Source organism: Phocoena sinus, chromosome 7 (assembly GCF_008692025.1).
Source record: "Phocoena sinus isolate mPhoSin1 chromosome 7, mPhoSin1.pri, whole genome shotgun sequence".
Lineage (NCBI taxonomy): Eukaryota > Metazoa > Chordata > Mammalia > Artiodactyla > Phocoenidae > Phocoena > Phocoena sinus.
The window spans coordinates 19,278,680-19,301,684 of NC_045769.1; the positions used below are offsets into that span (position 1 = coordinate 19,278,680).

General features: G+C 38.8%; 1 protein-coding gene across 2 annotated transcripts in view; it reads right to left on the minus strand.

The window, feature by feature from the left end:
- Window positions 1-1,137: 1,137 nt before the first annotated feature.
- The window catches only part of CNOT9 (CCR4-NOT transcription complex subunit 9), a 28,609-nt gene continuing 6,741 nt past the window's right edge, over window positions 1,138-23,005 (minus strand). Inside the window, exons 2-8 of one of the 2 annotated variants that reach the window (XM_032638056.1) lie at window positions 19,249-19,428; window positions 17,312-17,427; window positions 15,288-15,397; window positions 10,517-10,626; window positions 5,197-5,295; window positions 4,890-4,981; window positions 1,138-3,466 (exon numbers count right to left, since the gene is read on the minus strand). In XM_032638056.1, the coding sequence (XP_032493947.1) occupies window positions 3,298-3,466; window positions 4,890-4,981; window positions 5,197-5,295; window positions 10,517-10,626; window positions 15,288-15,397; window positions 17,312-17,427; window positions 19,249-19,428 (876 nt within the window). In that variant the 3' untranslated portion in view covers window positions 1,138-3,297. The remainder of the gene's footprint in view (window positions 3,467-4,889; window positions 4,982-5,196; window positions 5,296-10,516; window positions 10,627-15,287; window positions 15,398-17,311; window positions 17,428-19,248; window positions 19,429-23,005) is intronic. The other variant, XM_032638058.1, reaches the window with a different exon arrangement.

Genomic DNA, 23,005 nt, shown 5'->3' on the forward strand with positions numbered 1-23,005 from the left:
GCGCTGTGTTGGGTCTTCATTTCTGTGCGAGGGCCTTCTCTAGTTGTGGCAAGCAGGGGCTACTCTTCATCGCAGTGTGCGGGCCTCTCACTATTGCGGCCTCTCTAATTGCGGAGCACAGGCTCCAGACATGCAGGCTCAGTAGTTGTGGCTCACGGGCCCAGTCGCTCCGCGGCATGTGGGATCTTCCCAGACCAGGGCTCGAACCCGTGTCTCCTGCATTGGCAGGCAGATTCTCAACCACTGCACCACTAGGGAAGCCCTTCCTTGGACTTTTTTTTTTTTTTTTTTTTTTTCTTTTTTTTTTTTTTGCGTTACACAGGCCTCTCACTGTTGTGGCCTCTCCCGTTGCGGAACACTGGCTCCGGACCTGCAGGCTCAGCGGCCATGGCTCACAGGCCCAGCTGCTCCGCGGCATGTGGGATCTTCCCAGACGGGGACACAAACCCGTGTCCCCTGCATCGGCAGGCGGACTCTCAACCACTGCGCCACCAGGGAAGCCCCCTTGGACTTTTGATAGCAATTAACTTTGTGTATTCCCCCTCTCCCCCTCATACTTTCCCAGCCTTTGAGCAGCAGGAATAGTGAGCAAGGGAATCATACATATAGCTAGTAAGGAAGCTCTGAAGGCTACCAATGCCTCTCCTTGCCCTGTTCCATCACTGAAATGAAGGCCCTCAACCCTTGGAAAAAAGAAGCTGGAAGCAGAGGTTGGCTCTCTCCCATTAAGAGCCAGGAACAGGAATGGAAACAACTCTGGAGATGTGCTCTAAGTCTTGAACCCTGGAAAGAAATGAATATTAAAGTCTTTGATAAAATGTTTCAAGCTTTACCTCTTCATTTATAGAAGTCTCTCCCACACTAGTACTGTTCTAGCTACTACAGCCAGGAGTGAGGTTCTGTCCCAGCAAGAGATACTTTGTCCGAAAAAGGGCACCATCTCAGCCTTGCAAACAGCTTTTATACATCAGTAATCTTCTCCCAAAGGACCTATCTAGAAAGGAACCATCACTGCCCTCTTGGCAGTGTGTGTGTGTAGTTCAACAGAGGTAGAGGCAAGGTTGATGAGGATCATCTGACCACAGTGCCTAGATACCTCGATATTGACAAAATAAAATCTCCAGTTTAAAAGAAAAATTATTGTTACAAAAACAGAAGCATGTTTTATTTCAATCCTGTTGAGGGAGTGAGGATGGAACACAGAAAATGTGGGGCGGGGGAGAGGTCCTCTTTATACACACAGGACATCAGGATCAACTACAAGGAACAACACCCATTTCCACCCCTCCCCGCAACTCCTACATGGGGTCCAAGGCCAGCTGAGAATAGATGGTACAAGAATTAAGATACTATTGGCACAGTACAATGGCCAATGCACCGAAAGATGCAGAAGAGAATTTTTCAGGGAGCAAGGCCTGGCCCTCAGCTGCTTCCCCAGAGAAGGGGGAATGAGAAAACTTTGGCTCAGAAGGAAGGTGGTTGGCAAAAATCAGGATTACCCTAGCTGGACTCTCCAGGTCAAAACTACGGGCTGAAGGGAGTCAAGACATTTATCCAGTCCATGCTGTTCTCTGATTTCTCCAAGACCTCTTCTCTTCAGGCTTGAGATTAGTGAGAGCTGGCCTGGTTCTCCTCTTCATTTTGGAAAGCAGGGGAATAAGTGCTTATCCGACCCTTTCTACATCTAGGCTACTTAATTACTACTTTCTTGGCTCTAAAGAGACAGAAGCCAACTAACAAGCCGGCTCCCTTTGTGAAAGTCGGCTTGAAAGAGCCCTTGGGTTGGCAAACTGCCTCTGCCAAGGTTTCTCTGAGCCTGCCCCTTATAAACCCTCCCCAAATGTATTCAGGGACACCTTCAATCGTGTGAGATATGGGCCAAAAATACTTGGTCTCTCTCTAGTTGGGCTAATAATCCCATCTTTGACTGCAGATGGGGATTAGAGACAGAGAAAGCAGGCGATGGCAGGGGGAAGGACTGGGGGAAAGCATGGCAGTTTACACTGCAGATTCAAGCCTCTGGATTGTGAATAGAGTCACCTAAAGCTCCAGAGCAGGAAGGGGGATTCTCTGACACAATATGAAAAAGTGTAAAATATTTTAGTGGCAACCCTGTAATTCCCATAGACCAAAGGGGAATGTGTCAAAAAAAAAAAAAAAAAAGACAGAATAAGTGAGGAAGCAGAGTCCAGCCCTCTATCTTAAATCTGAATAAAATTAACTCATTCAGCTAATACTGCTTCAAGTACAATCATGAAGACAGATGGAACTGTAGATTCACACTAGGGCAAAGAATAGGATCAAGTAGCCTATCATCTTAAGCACAGACACCTCCCTTTTAAAAGTCATCTAGAAAATAACTTTGAGGACTTGAACTGAAGGTGACGTCCACCATCTCCTCTCCTCCCCCAATACAATACCCTTCCAGGACAGCCTGATGAATTAAGACGTCTGTTTTAAGTTTAATAGGAGGGAAGTGAAGAAGGGAAAAGCACGGAGATTTGGAAATGCTAGCAGCTAAAGCCAAAAGCAAGGTTAAGGTCCTTATGGCATCCAGAACTAGGGGTAAAAGAATGGGAAAGGGAAGGGAAACAGGTGGTGGGTTCCTGCTGTCCTTTGGCTTTATATCCTTCCCCTGCCTCCCATTCCTCCCAACAGCTCATGCAGCTACTGGCCTGCTAGAGGGGATGTAATGCCCAGACCAACTTTTTATTGAGCTTACACATCTAACAGACTTGTAAACAGTACCAACTGACAAAGTTTTGCTGAATATTACAGCTTGTGTCCACTAAATACACCTCTCTCTGAGATTAAAAACAAAAAACCAAAGTAAACAAATACTGAGAGAGGATGAAGAGACATATCTTGAGTCTTCCAGGAAGGCAAAATAAGAAAACGCCACATGGCTTGGTCCCAGGTGTTCACCATGCCTAGAGTGCTGCTGCTGTCACCACTGTCTCCCCTCCCTGCCAGTGGCTGGGTAGAGGTGAGGGAGAACGGTCATCTTGGGCATGCTGCAAATACAGCATTTGCTGGTGTTGACACCCTCCTTGGCTGTGGTGGCAGAACACTGTGTCAGGAGCCTGTTTCCTGGGAGTAGCAGAAGGATCCCAGGTCCTCAAGGCAGCCTGATGGCAGCTTATACACCTCAGCAGGGGTACTGTGCCTCTTTTCTCCAGTGCAGTTCAGCATTGAGGTCGTCTATTACCAGTCAGCGATAAAACCTGAGCTGTATTCCTCGCAGGTTCCCCCTCCCTTCCCCAACTTGGGGGAGTAGTGGGAGGGGACGGGGGAGGATCACTGAGGGGGCAGGGGGATACCCCGGGGATCGGTGACCTGGCCCTCTTGCAGGTTCTTCACGAGTTGTGCAAGCCAGCGTTTAGTGGTGGTGTCATCTTTTAGCACCTGGGCGAAGGTCGTGTCCTTCAGCTGGTCAGGGAGGCACTGCCTCAGTGCTTCACGTGCCCTACATCAGAAATAAACAAACCGACCAGGGAGACCAAACAAATAAACCCATATCTGGGGGACAGGGAAGAGCCCTTTTCTTAGATATAAATACATAGAATCCTGGGAATCTATGGTTCTGTCAAGGTACTTTAAGAAGCCATTAAAATTCTTTAAAGCTTATGTTAGGCATAGGCTCAGATTGCTCCAGGATCTGTTGTCTGCAAACATTTTCAGAATGATGCCCCAATATAGAATTTTGTGACAAAGCAAATGGAATAAAATGGTGCAATAATTTACTTCAATTCAAACTGCTTTCTGATTTATTACAGTAAACATTGTCATAATACTCATGTTGGAAATATATGGATTATACAGTAAATGAAATATTCCAAAATCAGTACATTAACAGGGGATATGACCTCACTCATAGTATGATAAATTAATGAATTTTAAACTGATATAAATTTGTCTTTCCAAAAACAGCTTCAGTTTTATAGTTAAAACCCTTAATAAGAGATGAGCAGTAAAAACAAATCTATGGTAACATTATTATCAGATGAACTTTTAAATGTTTCATTTACTTTAAAATATGACCAGTAAAAGTCGAATCTGAAAACTCAAAAAGGTAAATGTTAACTATTTATAAGGCTGCTTTTTAAAAAAAGTTATAGCTTTTGTACTCAGCCTAGTTTCTTTGTGCAAGGAGAGTTTTAAATAAACATATTTTCAAACTTTGGTGAAAACAGGAACCACTAAAGAACAAGACAAAATGGTCAAAGAAATAGTTAGGGCTTAAATAACCTCAGTGGCAGGAGGCTGAGTTCACATTAAATCAAGTTATCCTCATTCCTTAGAACACAGAAATCAACCCATTATGTGGTTTAGGAGAATCTGAGCAAGTGGCTTTCAGCATGAATTATGGATTTACAAAGCAAAAGGTCAAATATTTCTAAAACGCCTTGTATCTACAATGTATGATTTCTGGCAGAAAGATTACGAACATAGGGAGATAAAACAATTAGCTCAAGGACTTTACAGGAAGAGAACTGGAAATATAATTCAAGAGCCCTCTGGGCCTGTTCCTTTCTTAAGAGACCTTTGAAAGTATACTTTTCTTTCTGACCACCTGGAGTAGCAACAGAAAGCTCAAACCACAGGAGTAATGTATCAGAAGATTCACTGTCTGAACTCTCTGGAATTTTAGAGTAGGGTACGGAGTTCCAGGGCGGAGATAAAACTCTGATGGAGTTTTAAATTCAGCACTTCAGATTTTAAAAGGAATAAATCAAGGTCTGTCTCAGACAAGCTAAATATAGTTTTATCCCTTCCCTGTCCTAAAGACATAGGAGCTACCCCACGAGATGGGGCAACTGCTCACTAGAGTATTTCCCCTGAAATACTCACCAGAGTATTTAAGTCCTATAAATCCTATAAATGTTTACCTGGGATTATCTGAGAGTCGAAGGTAACATCTTACTACATGCTTCAGCAAACGGGCGGAAGGCTCTTTGGATAGCTGCAGGACCATCTTACCCTGTTTCCCCCAAAACAAGGTGGGATAGGAAAAAAACACACAAAACACAAAATAATCCTAGTTGATATCAGAGAGCAGATATTGCAAGAACAGTTATACAAGATTCCACAGTTGTTATTTCTAGTTGGGAGACTGAAGCAGCTCAGTGTCGACTGCAAAGCGACTAAGCTGTGTGATCAGAAGCAGTTACAAAGAAGGCAAATCAAAGAACTCACCAAGATCATGGCAACATGGGAGAAACGCTCATACGTCTGACATATATAAGCCAAACCAGTGTCATCTAAGAGGATCTTCTGGAGGATAAATGTGGCAACCTGGAGTAAAACAAAATTAAGGAGTCCAAAACGTTGCTCAGACTTGTCTTCCAACTGTCTGCTTTTCTCCCAGGAATAACCATAAGCAGAAAACTAAGCAAATACCCTTGCATTCTATATAACTTACTTGACAAGACACGCATAGTACAAAAAAATTAATAAATATTGCCATATCGAACATTTAGTATGTGCTGGAATTTTTCCTTAAGCCATAACATGCCTTATCTTATTTTCACAATAAACCTATGAGGTAGGTACCATTGTTATTCTCATTTTACATAAAAGGTAGGTAATTATCAGAGTCTTAAAAACAGAGAGACTGTCTGTTACTGAACACCTACTATGTGCCAGGTGTAACTGTTGATCAATAACTTGCCAGGTTAAGGTCCCAAGTGACAAAGCTACTAACTCAGAGTTGAGATCAAACCTAGTTAAACACAGAGCCTCTTCCCTTTTCCACGGGCCAAGATGATTTTAGCAATTCAGCTATGCCTCATCTCTTCCGAATGAGTTAGGTAAATCTTTTCTTATTCTTAAAAGATCTTAAAGAAAATAAGACTTTTAAGCCTCCCTTCGAAAATTGTTCCAACAGTAATAAAGAATATACTCACTTTAAGCTCATTAATTCTTACATAGATGGGATTAAAAAAATACTAGTTTAATTCAAGTCAAATGATTATTATAATGATTCTCTTCCTCAGCTGCTCTTCAGAAACAACTGTGCGAACTGTTTTATTTTACTATTTTACTGGGGTATAACATTGTGGTTGGCTAAATAATGGCCCCCAAAGATATCTAGGTCCTAATCACCAAACCCTGGGGATGCTACTTTATATGGCAAAAGGGACTTTACAGATGTGATTAAGTTAAGAATCTTAGGGGAAGATTAATCATCTTGGATTATCCAGGTGGGCCCTAAATATAATCATCACAAGTGTCCTTAAAGAGGAAAGTGGAGGGAGATTTGGCAATAGAGGAGAAGGTGATGTGACAGAAGCAGAGAGAGATTTGAACATGCTACGCTGCTGGCTTTGAAAATGGAAGAGGGGGCAGTGAGCCAAGAAATGCAATTCTAAAAGCTGGAAAAGTCAAGGAAAGGGACTCTCTCCTAGAGCTTCCAGAGGGAATGTTGCCCTTACTGGCACCCTGACTTTAGCTTGGTTAAACTGATTTACGGTTGCTGGCTTCCAGAACTGTAAGAGAATAAATTTGTGGTGTTTTGAGCCACCAAGCTTGTGGCAATCTGTTATAGCAGCAATAAGAAACTAATACAAACATATACACAGTAAAATATGTAAAGTGCACTAATCTTAAGTGTATCTTAATTTTTACATCCTACACATCTGTGAACCACAACCAGATTAAAATACAGAACATTAGGAGGTTGGGATTAACACATACACAATATTAAATATAAAATAGATAACCAACAAGGACCAACTGTATAGCACAGGGAACTATACTCAATATCTTGTAATAACCTATAATGGAAGAGAATGTAAAAAAAGAAAAAAATATATATGAATCACTTTGCGGTACACCCGAAACTAACACAACATTGTAAATCAACTATATTTCAATAAAAATGAAATAAAATAAAAATTTTAAATAAAATAAAATACAGAACATTTCCAGCACCCCAGAAGATTCCCTTGTGCCTTTTCCCAGTCAATATCCTTCCCTGAGAGGTAATCACTATTCTGATTTATTCTCACTGACTGTACTTGCCCGTTCTTGAATTTCACATACATATATGAGTCATATGGTATGAACTCATATATAGCTGGCTTCTTTCACTTGACATAATATCAGCCACATTGCATGTATCAGCAGTTCATGCTTCTTAACTATTGTGTAGTTTATTTTGTAACTATACTACAATTTATCCTTCATGAGTAAAAATGCTATAAATACTCCTATATATGTTTTGATGCCCATGAGAGCTTTTTTTTTTTTTTTGCCATGCTGTGTGGCTTGTGGGATCTTAGTTCTCTGCCCAGAGATCAAACCTGGGCCCTTGGCAGTGAAAGCGTGGAGTCCTAACCACTGGCCCGCCAGGGAATTCCCGAGAGCTCATTTTTCTTTGGGTGATAGGGTAGGTTTATGCTTATAGTGGATACTGCCAAACAGCTTTCCAAAATAACAGCTTTCCAAAATAACTTATACTATACACTCACCCAGGGGGATTTAAAAAAAAACACAAATGTCCATACTTTATCAACCTGCAGAACGATTCAGTAGGTCAGATATGGGACCTGGACCTTGATGTTTTAAAAACACTTCACAGGGACTTCTCTGGTGGTCCAGTGGTTAAGAATCAACCTTCCAATGCAGGGGATGTGGGTTCGATCCCTGGTTGGGGAACTAAGATCCCACATGCCGCGGGGCAACTAACCCCAGGTGCTGCCACTACTGAGCCCACGTGCCACAACTAGAGAAAAGCCCGTTCGCTGCAACGAAAGAGTCTGTGTGCCGCAACTAAGGCCCAACACAGCCAAAAAAAAAAAAAGAAAAAACCCCAAAGAAACAAAAACACTTCACAGGTGATCATGCCACACAGCTCTGACTGAGAACCTCTGCTTTACTGGGTGTCTACTATGGCAAGACGTTTGACTAAGCATCGTACATAAAAAGTGAACACAACGAGGTGTCTGCTTGCATGGAGCAAAAGAAGAAAGACTTGCCAGGAAGTGACTACAAACCATAAAACCATAAAACGTAGGATAGGAGAAGTATTCTACTTGAAGCGTAAAGGTCAATGGGAACATCTACACATCAAGGATGAATTAATTCTAGTAATGGGCAAGGAATGTAAATAGGGGAGGGATCATTAGGATGGGGGCTCCTGGAAGAAATGTCACTAAAGAAGAAATGAATCTTTTTCTGTCCCAGCCATAAGAAGCCAACTTGAAAAAACCCTATTCATAGGCAACTGTGAATAAAAAATGACAGAATACAGTTGTAACCATTCCAATCCGGTCCCGGAAAGCCACTGAAATTAACAAAAGGAATAAAATTAAGGGACAAATGAGAGAAGAAAAGCATGAATAGGGACTTCCCTGGTGACGCAGTGGTTAAGAATCTGCCTGCCAATGCAGGGGACACGGGTTCGAGCCCTGGTCCGGGAAGATCCCACATGCTGCGGAGCAACTAAGTCCGGGAGACGCAACTACTGAGCCTGTGCTCTAGAGCCTATGAGCCACAACTACTGAAGCCTGTGCACCTAGATCCCGTACTCCACAGCAAGAGGAGCCACTGCAATGAGAAGCCCGTGCACTGCAACGAAGGGTAGCCCCTGCTCACCGCAACTAGAGAAAGCCTGTGCACAGCAATGAAGACTCAATGCAGCCATAAATAAATAAATAAATAGATAAATAAATAAATTTATTTATTTAAAAAACAAAGAAAGAAAGAAAAGCATGAACATAGATCACATGTCACTTATTCTTTGTGTGTTAGTAGAAAATTGAAGACAGAGGTTTAAATCCTCCCTAACACACACACCTTAGATGGCAGGCTGGGTGGAAAAGTATTCAGAGGTAAAATACTTGACTTAAAAGCTGCCAACTTCAGCTCATAACATCTCTCTTTCCATCCATTATTTTTAAACAAATGGCAATCTTGGATAAAAAGACGCCCACAGGGAAACTTCTATTGAGACATACCCTACACAGGGGTAACAAGTAATACTTATCTGCATTTTCAAGGAAATTGAAGAGAATGTGGACTTTAAAGAACATTTTAAAAAATTCAAAGAACATAAAAAATTCAAAGAAGAGCTGAAAGGACATGAGAAGTGAGAGGCAGAGACTAGAGGAAAATAATTAATACAAAATTAAACTGCTACATGTATACACAGAATATTTCTGGAAGGATTCTACAAGAAAGTAGTAATACTGGTTACTACTGGAGAGAAGAACTGAGAGGCTATGGTAGGAGACTTCCATTTGTTTGTATAGCCATTTGTAGTAGCATTTGAATTTTTACTTTATTTGTATTGTGTATTCAAAACAAAAATAATTTAAATCATTACATCTACTTACATCCAACTCAGCAATAAGTACTTACCAAATTAAAAATTAGAGTGACTAGTCTAGTCAATGTGACTAGATACACTTTGGAAGCAGAAGTAAGATATTGCTAAAAATAGTCAGCAACATGGAAAAGTAGCCTGAGAAAAATCACGATATGAAATTAAAGATAGAAAGTAGAGAGGGAAAAAATATATATTTGAAAAATAGACAATATAGCATAACTGATGTTGCTGAAGCAAGAGGCCAAAACAAATCAAAGGGAAAACTATAAAATTAACCAAAAAAGAGACACAAAGAGTAGGCTCTTCCAGAAAAAAAATCTGATATAAGATTATCAAATGATGGACTTCCCTGGTGGTCCAGTGGTTAAGAATCCGCCTGCCAAGGCAGGGGACATAGGTTCAATTCCTGGTCTGGGAAGATCCCACATGCTGTGGGGTAACTAAGCCTGTGTGCCACAACTACTGAGCCTGTGCTCTAGAGCCCATGAGCCACAATTACTGAGTCCACGTGCCATAACTACTGAAGCCCACACACCTAGAGCCCGTGCTCCACAACGAGAAGCCACCACAATGAGAAGCCCACACACTGCAACGAAGAATAGCCCCTGCTCGCCACAACTAGAGAAAGCCTGCACACAGCAACGAAGACCCAGCGCAGCCAAAAGAAAAAAAAAATTATCAAACGAACTTAAAAATTATAAAAGAAGCTTATAGATACCACACAGAAAAAGCAAGTTCACCAATGAAAGGAAAATATTAGGCTGACCCAAGATTTCACTACAACATTCAATACCAGAAGACAACAGGGCTATGGCAATGGAGTTCTGAGAGGGAAAATAGAGGTTAAGAATTTATACCAGTCACATTATCATCCACGGTTAAAGTGCAAAGTAGGGAGAAGCTCAAGTATATATACACTTGATTATGCATAAAAAAATGTCTGGAATAATACACCTGTGTAGTGAGAAGTGGGTTCAGATGAAAGGGAGAAATTTAGTGTTTTAACATGATATTCTTCTGACGGGTCTGGGTTTTAAAATCATCATTATATAACAATTTTTATTTAAAAGAGAAAAAACATTCATGAAAGTTTCAAAAAACCTGAAGAGAGGCAGAAAATGATAACCATGAAGAAGGAGCCCAAGAGTCAACAATATAGAATCTAATTAAGAGAAAAACACACACCGTTTTAGAAAGTTCACTTCCAGATTCCATAATGCGCAAACACAAAGGGATAATTTCTGTTGTCAGTAAAAAGTTGATTACTTCCTGCTCATCTGTTTTCACCAGGGCCCCTAAAGAAAATATGGACAAACAAAATTATTTCACAGTCAGGGTTTCCAACTAAAATTGTTCATCCAGCTAGTTGTGGAACTTAACATACAACACAAACTGTGGTTTATTAAAACAAAAAAAAAGGAAGAAAAGCACAGGTTGACTGTTATCAGTCAACACTAAAAGATCAGGTACCAAGTTTGGTCTGTCATATAGTTAGCATCTGTTTAGCTATCTAAATAATTTTTCTATCACTCTTGGTAGGCATTCATACAATAATATCACCATCTCTTCTCCATATACCTTAGGTAAGAGAAAAGAATTCTACATCAGTACTAAAGCACATTCCCAGGTAGCAAAGAAACGATGTCAGTCTGAATCCTACTTAAGTCACAACAGGTATAAACAAACATTACTTCCTGGTTATTCAATTGCCCCTCTTTTCCCAAAGAGCACAAACACTGTAGGGCATACCTAAACAAGAAACACACACACCTGGATTCCAATTCTGGTTCCACAACTAGTTTACCTAAGTTTGACAAAGTTACCTTCCCTTTGCAAGCCTCTGTTTCTTTATAAGAGTTGGACCAATGACTTCTAAAATTCATCCCAATTCTATTATTCTGTTGGTTTCTAAACTTACACCACTGACCGGGTGTCAGACACAGTTCACTGATATCCTCTCCATTCTGCATATAGGGAGGCAGAGTCCCATTAAACAAATGACTGTTCCCTGAGCTGCCCAACGCATCACTAGCTTTTATATGAAAGGCCTTAGTTAACTGGACCTGTAATAACTAAAGTCAATCACTTCAGGAGAGAGTAATATCATTTACTTTAACCAGAACTGACAATCTACAAATGCTACATCTCTAAACAGCACATACCATAATTTACTAACATGGCCTGCTGCAGATGGCAGATTATTATCTCATTTAGATTTTTTACATATAGGTCTAAAATCCATTTTGTTAATTTTGTATAGAGTACAAGGTATAGGTCATGGTTCATTGCTTTGCATATGGATATCCAATTGTCCAGCACAATTTACTGAAAAAGACTATCCTTTCTTCACTAAATTCTCTTTGCAGCTTTGTCAAAAATCCAATTGACCATAATTGTGTGGGTCTATCTCTGTACTCTCCATTCTGCTCTACAAGTCTATCTTTTCTCCAATACCACACTGTCTTGACTCTGTAGTTTTCCAGTAGGTCTGGAAATCGGGTAGTATATGTCTTCCAACTTTATCCTTCTTTTTAAAAGATGCATATTCTATTTCATTTGTCTTTCCAGATAAAATTTTAGGATCACCTTGTCAATTTCTATAAAAAAAATCCTACTGGGATTTTGTTAGAATTGCTCTAAATCTATATATCATCTGGGGGAGAATGACATCTTAACCACATCTTAATGATAAACCAATTGATGAGTATGGTGTATCTCTGCATTTATTTAGGTTTTGATTTCTTTTTTCCTTGTTTTATAGTTTTTAGCTATAGACTAAGCACATATTTTGTAAGACTTACACCCAAGTTTTTCTCGTTTTGGTGAAATTTCAATCTCTGTTTAGTGCAAGCACACAAAAATGTAATTGATTTTTGTATAATAACTCTATAACTTACAACCTTGTTAAACTCACTAGTTCTAGTAGCTTTTTTCTGTAGATTCTTCAAGACTTTTCAATGCAGTTAATCATGTTGTATGTGAACACAGTTTTCTTTTTCCTTTTTTTAAAAAAAATTTTTATTGAAGTATAGTTTCTGTACAATACTGTGTAAGTTACAGGTATACAATATAGTGATTCACAATTTTTAAAGATTATACTCCATTTATAGCTATAAAATGTAGCCAATATTTTATTTTTTCCTTTCTAATTTGTATGTCCTTTATTTTTTTTCTCTTGCCTTATTGCACCGGTAAGGATATCCAGGATGAGAATGAATAAGACTGGTGAGAATGAACATCCTTGCCTTGTTTTCAATCTTAGGGGGACAACATTCAGTTCTTCACATTAACTATGATCTTAACTGAAGGGTTTTGTTTTTGTTTTTGTACTTTATCAGGTTGAGAAAGTTCCCCTCTATTCCTGCTTTGCTGGAGTTTTTATCACGAATGGACACTGAATTCTGTCAAAGGCTGTTTTTATAAACTACAGAGAAGATCACATGATTTTTCATCTCTAGTCTGTGGATACGGTCAATCATAATGGCTGATTTTTGAAAGCTGAACCAGAATGATTTCCTGGGATAAAACCCACATGGTCATTATGATCCTTTTTACATGTTGCTGGATTTGATTTGTTACCATTTTGTTGAGAATTTCTGCACCTGTGTTCATGAGGGATACTGGTCTATAGTCTTTTTACTTCTTTTTCTGTTTTTATTATCAGAGTAATGCTGCCCTCACCAAGAGTTGAGAAGCCTCCTCTCCACGTTATGGAAAAGTTTTTAACAGAATTTGTGTTATTTCTTCTTTAAGTTTTTGGTAGAATTAACCAGTTGAAACCATCTGGGCCTAGAGTTTTCTATGTTGGAAGGTTTTTAACTACAAAAACTATTCAGCTTATCTCTTTTTTTTTTTGAGTGCACTCTGCCAGACCATATTTTTCAAAGAATTTGTGCATTTCACCTAGGTTGTCAAATTCATGGACAAAGAGTTATTAGCAGTATTATCTTATTATCTTTTTAATTGTCTGTAGAGTCTTTTATAATGCACCCCCTTTCATTTATGGTATTTGTAACTTGTGTCTTCTCTTTTTTTTATCAGTCTGTCTGGATAGAGGTTTATTAATTTTATTGAATTTTTTTCAATAAAAAATTGGGGTGGATGAAATGGGTGAAGGTGGTTAAAAGGTATAAACGTCCATTTATAAGATAAATAAGTCCCAGGGGTATAATGTACAGCATGGTGACCACAGTAACAATACAGTATTGTATGTTTGAAAGCTTCTAAGAGAAATCTTAAAAAGAGAGATCGTAAAAAGTTCTCATCACAAGGAAAAACAATGCTGCCTAGGTGTGATGATGGATGTTAACTAAACTTACTGTACTGATCATTTTGCAATATATACATATACCAAATCATGTTGTATACCAAAAACGAATACAATGTTATATGTCAATTATATCTCAAAAAACCAAACAAAAAAACCCTGCTTTTGGTTTCACTGATTTTATGTATTGATTTTCTTTTCATATTTTCATTGATATCTAGTCTTTATTATTTCCTTCCTTCTGTTTGCTCTGGTTTAATTTGCTCCTTTTTCTAGTTTCTTAAAGAAAAGCTTAGCTCACTGATTGAAGACCTCTCTTTCTTTCTAGTATAAGCATTTAATGCTACAAATTTCCCTCTAAGCCCTACTTTAAGCTGCATCCTATAAATTTTGATATGTTGTATTTTTACTTTTACTCAGTTTCAAGTATTTTCTAATCTATGTTATGTATCAATTCATTTATATTCAAACTTGTCTGATAACCCTTAAACTGCAGGAAAAAGTCTAGGCCCAAACATTCACCTTCTGCTTGTACTCTCAATGACTTGGGAGAAACTGAGTTTCTAAAAATACATGCAAGGGTAGACAACTGGCTTAATACTATCCAAGTACTGTTTCCACCCCCCACCACAGTCAACATTTACCCTAACACCACATAAGTGCATCATCCAACCACAGTAGTAAAAAAAACAGCAGAAGTAGGATGATTTGAATTAGAATAATGAATACAAGTGTTTTCTTTTGGCTGGAATCATGTTGATGTTTTAAATCCTACACGAGACGTTTTTATATCTTACAAGCTGGAAAGAATATACTGGGAAAAAAGTTTCTAATTACAGTACCACTTGGGAGAAGATGTAAAAAACAATAACATTCATTTGGAGTATGAGATAACAGTTACTTCTTAAAAGTAGAATAAAATGTTCCTGAGAAATACCAAACTTTTAAATTATACTTCTTGATTCATGGTTTATAGACATAAGGATGTGAACACAGGTTGAACATAAAAATAATAACCAAACAAAACAAAGTTTGTATAACTGATGTTCTTATTATTTGGTTAGTATGTCGAGCAAAAACTATGAGAAAAAGACACTGAAAAACGGAAGGGCAATTTAGGAAAGAAATCTTCTTGAATGTATTTACATTTCACAAATCTAAAGATTTTCCTACCCTGGAGTCTAAGATCTGAAATAGCTGATATAGCGTTTTAGACACATCTCCCATAATAAATGTACATGGAAACATTAATTTGAGCATGCAAAAATTCAACGAGCTAAAACAGAAGGTAAATCCCTGGAATTATGGGAGAACAGCTCAGAAGTGACAAAGATGAAAAATCAAACCAAGAAACAAACTCAAATTCTTACTCCTGTAATAATAATCTTTTTTTGTTAACACTCTTGTTCTTTACTTTCCCTACAATTATTAAACATTTCTACATACACACTGAATTTAATCCCAAATGTTGGGTCTTATAGCCTTACTAACAATACTCAGAATGGTACTTGGTAAGAGCAATAATGTTCTGATATTCATTTATTAGTAAAAACAATTTATTAGACTCAACCCCGAAGACAAAAATGAATAACTGGTGAACAAAAGCTATAAAAGAACAGACAAAACACCTAAGACCACTATTATGAATGATGATGATTCCAGGCTTGCGAAACGATCCTAATAACTTACCAATAACTCCAAGACTGGTTAGCCGAAGATACTCAAAGGGACGCGTTTTGCTGACAGTGTGCAAAAAGGGGTACAAAAAAAGTGGGATGTGTGCTGCAAGAAATGCTGACCTAAAAGAAAAAAATAATCACATTCAGAGCCCAGAGTTAATTTCTAAGGATTCTGAACATTCCCAGGTGGTTAATTCTGTAAGGCCTATAACACTGCTTGACCAAGGCATCTCTAGGAAAGACTGTTACTGGTCATTAGTCTAGACCAGTGGTTCTCAGTTGGGGTGATTTTGCCCCCTCAGGGGCAATGTCTGGATATATTTTTGGTTGTCATACTGAAGGGATTGACATCCACTGGGCAGAGGCCAGGATGCTGCTAATCCTACAATGCACAGGACAGTCCCCTCTTATCCCCCTCCTCCCACCGCAAAGACTTAATCCAGCCCAAAATGTCAATAGTGTCAAGGCTGAAAAACCCTAGCCTAGACCAATGGTTAAGAGAACACACAATTTTCCCTGTATTCAGTACCAAGTACTTTAAAAACTGATAAAATATCCAACTGCAAGTTTTAAAAAATAGGTCATAAAATGCACTTAAGGGCCCAAGAGATTCTCCTAGATGCCCTACCTCATCTAGTTTATGGGTCAACAGTAATATTCACAGGTAGGAGCTGACAAAAACTTATAAACCAAGACAACAAAATAAGGCAGCCATTATCAAGGTTTATCTGTTATGCTTAAATACTCTTTTGGTTAGAGCTTTCAGATACACTAAGTATCCTAAAAACATTTCAATCTGCAGCTAATATGTTCAGCAACTAATATGGAATCAGTCTATTACTTTATATAATTTATAATTATACCTTACAGGAGAGCCAACACCCAAAAATTTTAAGAAAGTACTCTTGCATTTTTAAGTACTTAAAAGTAATTTTCTTAGCAATGTTTCTAAAGTTCCGAAAGGTCAGTGCCAACCTAGCACTCAGATTTTATAAGGAAAACTTGACAAAGAGAGGAAAGGCTTTAATAAAATAACTATTAAGTGCTTTAAGGCCATAAAAGTCACAAAGCAGATTCCTGAACAGAATCTCCCCTTTCTTAATTTGTCAGATATAGCAGGAAGGCAAAAGTGTCTCAATTTGAATGCCAATTCTCATTTATTACAGAGGTTGCCTAAAATCCTGTGTTAAAAAAGATTCTGAAGCCAAATCTGGCTTACTATGTGAGAAAAAAGTACTGAGTCCAAATACTAACTGAACTCCTACTAAATGCCATGCACTGTGCCTCATGCGTGGCACAGTGACACCTACCATGGATTCAGGAGGGAGAAGTAGCTGTATGCCTGACCTTTCCTGAGAGGTGACCACCAATCCTTTAAAGTTCCTTGCTACCAATGGGTAAAAAGTAAATAAGACAATGGAATACTATTCAGACTTAAAAAGGAAGGAAATTCTGACATATGCCATAATATGGATGAACCTTGAGGATATTATGGTGAGTAAAATAAGCCAATCACAAAAAGACAAATACTATAAGATTCCATTTATAACGAGGTACTCAGAATAGTCAAAATCATAGACGGAAAGTAGAATGGTAGTTGCCAGGAGCTGGGGGGCAGGGGAATGGGGAGTTATTGTTTAATGGGTATAGAGTTTAAGTTTTACAGGATGAACAGAATTATGGAAATGGATGGTGGTGATGATGGCACATTATGAATGTATTTAATACTACTGAACTGTATACTTTAAAATGGTTCAAACGATAAATTTTACATTATTTATATTTTACCATAATTTGAAAAGGCAAAAAATTAATTATAAAAGAACATGTTAAACAATACCATATTGTTACTACACTAAAATCTGGTGAATTAGAGACCAGAAATTCTTGAGGAAAAAAAAAAGTAAAAGAAGAGTCCCAAAGATCCACACCCACACACATGCACCCTACTTGCATGACCCTCCTCTCATCATTCAGAAGTTAGGACCACATTCAACACAAACCTCTACCCACACACTCATTCAAAGTATTTACCTGGTTTCTGGGTGTGATGCTACACATTGCAATAATGCCAGAGCGTTGCAAACTCTGTTAGACTGGTGTGCTGTCAAGGTGGGTGGGTTGATAGATGGATAAATATTTACAATTTCCTAAAAATGGAAATCAGCACCAGATGAACAAGGAACAACTTTAATTCCCATGGTATGAAAGCAAACAACTTTAATTCCACGTATCCTATAAGAAGCGAACCATTAAAAGAGAGGGAAGAAATAAACAATACTCCTATCCTTTCATCAGAAATATACCTGACTGAGACTATCTGAGACATTTCTACATATATCTCTAGGAAGATCTCTATGGAGGCAACTGTGGTCAACCATACTTCCTCCTATATCCTGCATCACCTGTTGAGGCTTTCACTTGAGGGACTCATATTTATAATCCCCCCTTTTGTCAACACCTTACTTTTAGTTGCAGTGATGAGATAGCTAGCCAGAAAGTGTTAGTAAATCAACCACAGTGACTCACAAAAAAGTCTCTGTTTGGTCAGGTAGCAACTGCAAAAAGGGGGAGATAAGAACATGGGTATATGTGTGGGGATATGTACAAACAGCAGGGAATATATGTATTCTCCGCCGAAAGGCAATGATTTGCTGAACACAATTCCATTTATCTTAATTGTAAAACTTTTACACAGAAAATGTTCTTATAAGAAAGATTAGTTTCTTGGGTACGTGTTGTAGGGACAGAATATGAATTTACTTAACAGATTAAAAAAATTGATCTAATTATTGGGAATTATGGACAATACTTTAAAGGATGATCATTCTATCTTGGTTCATAGGACTATACCGTATCAATTTATTCCCCACAAATGACCGTTCTGGTCAGAACCAAATTTCAGCTATTTATTCTTCAATGTACAAGAATACCCACCTTTAATCCTACAGCTGTTATACCTTTATCTTAACATTTTCTTTCCCCAGAATATACCTTTCAGTTCTTATACCTTCCTTTCCATCCCCCCCACCATGTAGTAAATATTATTTTGTAGCACTCCTAAAGTTGTGTTTCTCAAAGTGTAGCTCTTACACCATGTACATTGGAATCACCTAGGTGTGGGGGAGCTGCCTGTTAAAAATAGATTTTTCATCTTAGACTAAATATATCAAATCTCTTGGGTAGGATCCAAGAATCTGCATTTTAACAAGTACCTTAGACTTTTCTAAAACAGATTCTTACAAATGCTAACATTAAAAAATATATATACATTCTGGGACTTCCCTGGTGGTCTACTGGTTAAGGCTCCGTGCTCCCAATGCAGGGGGCCCGGGTACGATCCCTGGTCGGGGAACTAAGATCCCACATACTGCAACTAAGCCCGCGCACTGCAGCTACTGAGCCTGCATGCTCTAGAGCCCATGCACCGCGAGTAGAAGAGCACGCATGCCACAACAAAAAGCCCACGTGCTGCAATGAAGACCCAGTGCAGTCAAAATAAATAAATAAACTAATTAAAAAAATAAAGTTTAGGACTTCCCTGATGGCGCAGTGGTTAAGAATCCGCCTGCCCAGTGCAGGGGACATGGGTTCGATCCCTGGTCCAGTAAGACCCCACATGCCACGGAGCAACTAAGCCCGTGCACCACAACTACTGAGGCTGCATGCCACAACTACTGAAGCCTGCACGCCTAGAGCCCGTGCTCTGCAACGAGAAGCCACCGCAGTAAGAAGCCTGTGCACTTCAATGAAGAGTAGCCCCCGCTCACCGCAACTAGAGAAAGCCCCCGCGCAGCAATGAAGACCCAACGCAGCCAAAAATAAATTTATATTAAAAAATAAATAAAGTTTAAAAAAATAATAAAAAGAAAAAACCATCCTACCAAAGTTTTCATAATCATTTGGGCAAAGACAGAGAGATACAAGTGCGATAAACAGGAATGACATGCAACTCATGGATATATACCCACCTGTAAAAGTGCTGCAATAGTACCAAATGAATGCCACAGCATGGGTGCAAGGTCAGGAACAGATTCTCTCTTTTTACTTAACTCCAGCAAAGCATTTTCCCTTGTCTCAGGACTGGACAGCTCATTGATCCACTGATAGATCTTTTCTCTATCCACCTGAGCCAGTGCAGTAGGCACAGGCTTCAAGTGAAAACAAGAAAGTAAACGTGAGTTTCATTAGAGTCAAATCAAGTCTTACTCTGCAGTAGCCTTTGGAGGGAACATATTTTTTGTAAATACTAGGGGAGCTTTTCTAAATACATATACTTGATGTAAATGAATTAAATCTATCAAAATCTAAAAGGCACACACTCTTTAATAATTTCATGTTTAGAAATTTATCCTACAGGTCTACTTGGGCTGTACTGAAGATATACCAGAATATTTACTGCTGCACTATTTTAAAAGCAGAAAACTTGAAGTCTATCAACATCTATCAATAAGGAACTGGTTAAATATACAGGGGTACATTTTTATATGGAATACTACATAGCCCCTTAAAAAAGAGTTAGCTCTATACTGTGCTGATACTAAATAAGGAAAAAAAAAAACCCAAAAAGGGTGCAGAACAGCATATACGCTTCCATTAACACACACATATATTCTTATATATTTATGTAAAACATTTCTAGAAGTACACATAAGAAACTGTTAACAGTAGTTACCTCTAAGGTTGGAATCTATATGGGAGACCTACTTGTCATTGTATACAATAAAATCTTCTGCATGTAGTTTAAACTCTTTTTTTTAACCATGTGCCTATGATGGTTTTTGAAAGAAAAAGCCCTCCCCCACATTGCTCTTCCTTCCCCAGTAATTCCAGCATCCCCCTCCATGAAGCAGAAAATCTACGTAATTTGGAAAAACTCCCCCCTCTAATGATTCTTATACATATTGTACCTCCACCCCTCAGAGATTCATTCATTCCTTACTCGTGTAGGGACTATATAAACAGAACATGCTTTCTTTATTGTGCTAAAGAATCTCAATATTCCAAAAAATTTGAGCACTTCTATAATTCTTCACATTTGTCAAACAGGCTTGTACCTTGGTTAAGTCCCTTAACTATTCTTATCTGGAAGATAAGATGGGAAACCAGAAAAATGATAACCATTGCTATTTCTGGCTCTAAAGTCCTAACAAATTCATGGTGATTTCCATCCCTAGCCCAATATTTTCTCACTTAATTTCCCCCCAAACCATGAGGAATTATAGGGTAGGCAGACAGAAAAAAGGGATCTACACTTACAGATGAAACTACTAATGCTCAGAGGAATTAACTGGCTCAATTCACCCAAGTACAAAAGTTGCATATTCCAATCTTTCTTGAACCATATTACACCAGCTTCTCAATCTATGCACATGTTCCCACTACACCTTAGTGTGATAGAATGATGACCTACCCATCGCACAGATATAAAAATGAGGAACAAAAAGGAAAACTGTGTTTGCTGAAGAACAGAATGAAGTCTAAGATGGACTTTGAGGAGTAGTCACGTTTACTCAAGCTGAACAATTGCCTTCTATAAATGGAAGCTTGATTAGAAGCTTTTAGTTTAACGTTTATCATTTCTCTTGCTTGCTAGAATGAACCATAAGGTGTTCTGCTAAACAGACTAAAATACCATGTAATTTAAGTCCTCTTTAAGTGCCTCAGAGTAATCTGCTAAAAGTTGCTTTGTAATTCCCATCAGTGATGCTCCTCAAGAAAACATAGGCTCCTAAATGATGCAGAAGGAATAGTTTTCCTGCCCTCCGCTCCCAACAGCAAAAACAGTATGGTCCAAGCACTTGACTTTTCTATGTTGCCACAGATAGGCCCTTGACTTTAAAAATTATTTTTGGAAATGTAATTCCCACCAGAAGATAGGATATGTTTACATTTAGAGTATTACATCACCTTAAAAGCTCAGTAGAAACAAGGGCTAAAATTTTAGCTTTGGGTTTCCTGCCCACAGTCTCTTGGATGACCCACAATCCTAAAGAGGGCCCCACAGATAATGCTCCAGCAATATAGTGTCTATCCTGATTAGTCATTACTCATTCCTAGAGGCCTGTCATCCAGACACCACCATCAGTAAACTCCATCACCCTCTCTAAAGCCAATGTGTGACTTGTACCCAGCACCCTGTACCCTATCCTGTCCTGGGGAACCCTAGGTGAACAACGCCAGGCTGCACTGGTAGACACCAGTCAGCATGTTGTGGCTTCTGAACACCAGGTCCTATCTCCACATATGACGTTTCCAGAGCTGGCTTGACTACAGCAGAGGAGATCGTGCCCCTGGAGCGGTGCTGGCACTCTGGAGGGTCAATATCTGGTGCCTACTTGGGTCCCTAAGGCCATGACCACCTGCTGCCAGTAATACTACAACTTCTGCAGCCTCCATTGGACTTTAGTTCTAAGAGAGCTATGGACGTCAGGTAGGTGGTAATGTGGCCCTCAGATATAAGCTTAGAGATGAGTTCTGCAGCCACTCTAACAACCAGAAGGCAGTTAGGGCAGTTTGGTACCAGGAAATGTCTGAGGTAGGGACCCTCCTTTTCATCACCCCTGGTGAATTTTGCCCCAAATTTAATAGGAGGAGTTAGTTTAAACCCACTGAATACCTATTCGTTACCGGATGAATACAATTATTTCTTAAAATAAAAGTGAGAGCTCACATACATAGTGCTTACTCTGTCAGGCACTGTCTTAAATAAATACTTGTCATTACCACCCTCATTTCATAGATGAGAAAACTGAGAAGTTATTTAAAAGTTAAGTGGCAAAGCCTAGGATTTGAATTCAGGTAGTCTGGCAGCAGATTCCATACTCTTAACTGCCTTGCTAATGCTGCTTCTCACTTGCCTGAAAGATTAGGTCTGATCTAAACACAACGTTCCAAAAAACTATTTCCTGTGACCTAGACAAAAGAGATAGGAAATATATAAAAATCTCAGACAAAAAAAAAAAAAAAATCTCAGACAAAAATTAAAATGTTACTGCTGTTAGTTCAGCAGAATCTGAAAAACAATCAACACCCATGAACAATATCATTGATACTAAGAGAAATTCTCTACTTATTGAGATTATGAGGTACTTAATAACCATCATTTTAATGGGAAAAGTCAGTGAAATAGTTTGACATAGTTCCCTATGTCAAATCATGGCTCAGATGGGCATAATTCAGCTAGTGATAACCACCAACAGACACACACACACACACACACACACACACACACACACACACACACACACACCTTCCCTACCTACATCAACAAGTAATTTTATAACACACAAGGAAAGTTAGTTATTTTGGAGAATAAAAAGGAAGTATTTTTGCTCTTTTTTTTTTTGGCCGTGCTGCTTGCCTTGAAGGATCTTGGAACCCGGGCCCCAGCAGTGAAAGAGCCGAGTCCTAACCACTGGACTGCCAGGGAATTCCCATATTTTTACATTTTGAATTACGCACTGATTTCTATATTAACTTATATTACCAGACGACTGATAAAATACTTTGGACTTCATCCCTGAATAAAGCCCCAAAGCACAACTCCAGCATCTTACTAGATCTTGATGGTAATAAAAACCCCAAATGCATCTGACTCTCCTTCTGAATCCCAAAGATCATTTAGGCACACCTGTCCCAAAAATGTTAGAATCTGAAAATTGATGCCTTCCTAAAAGGGAGTGGGAAGTAAAAGAGGGGGTGGGGTAGATGAGGAAAGAGAGGGAA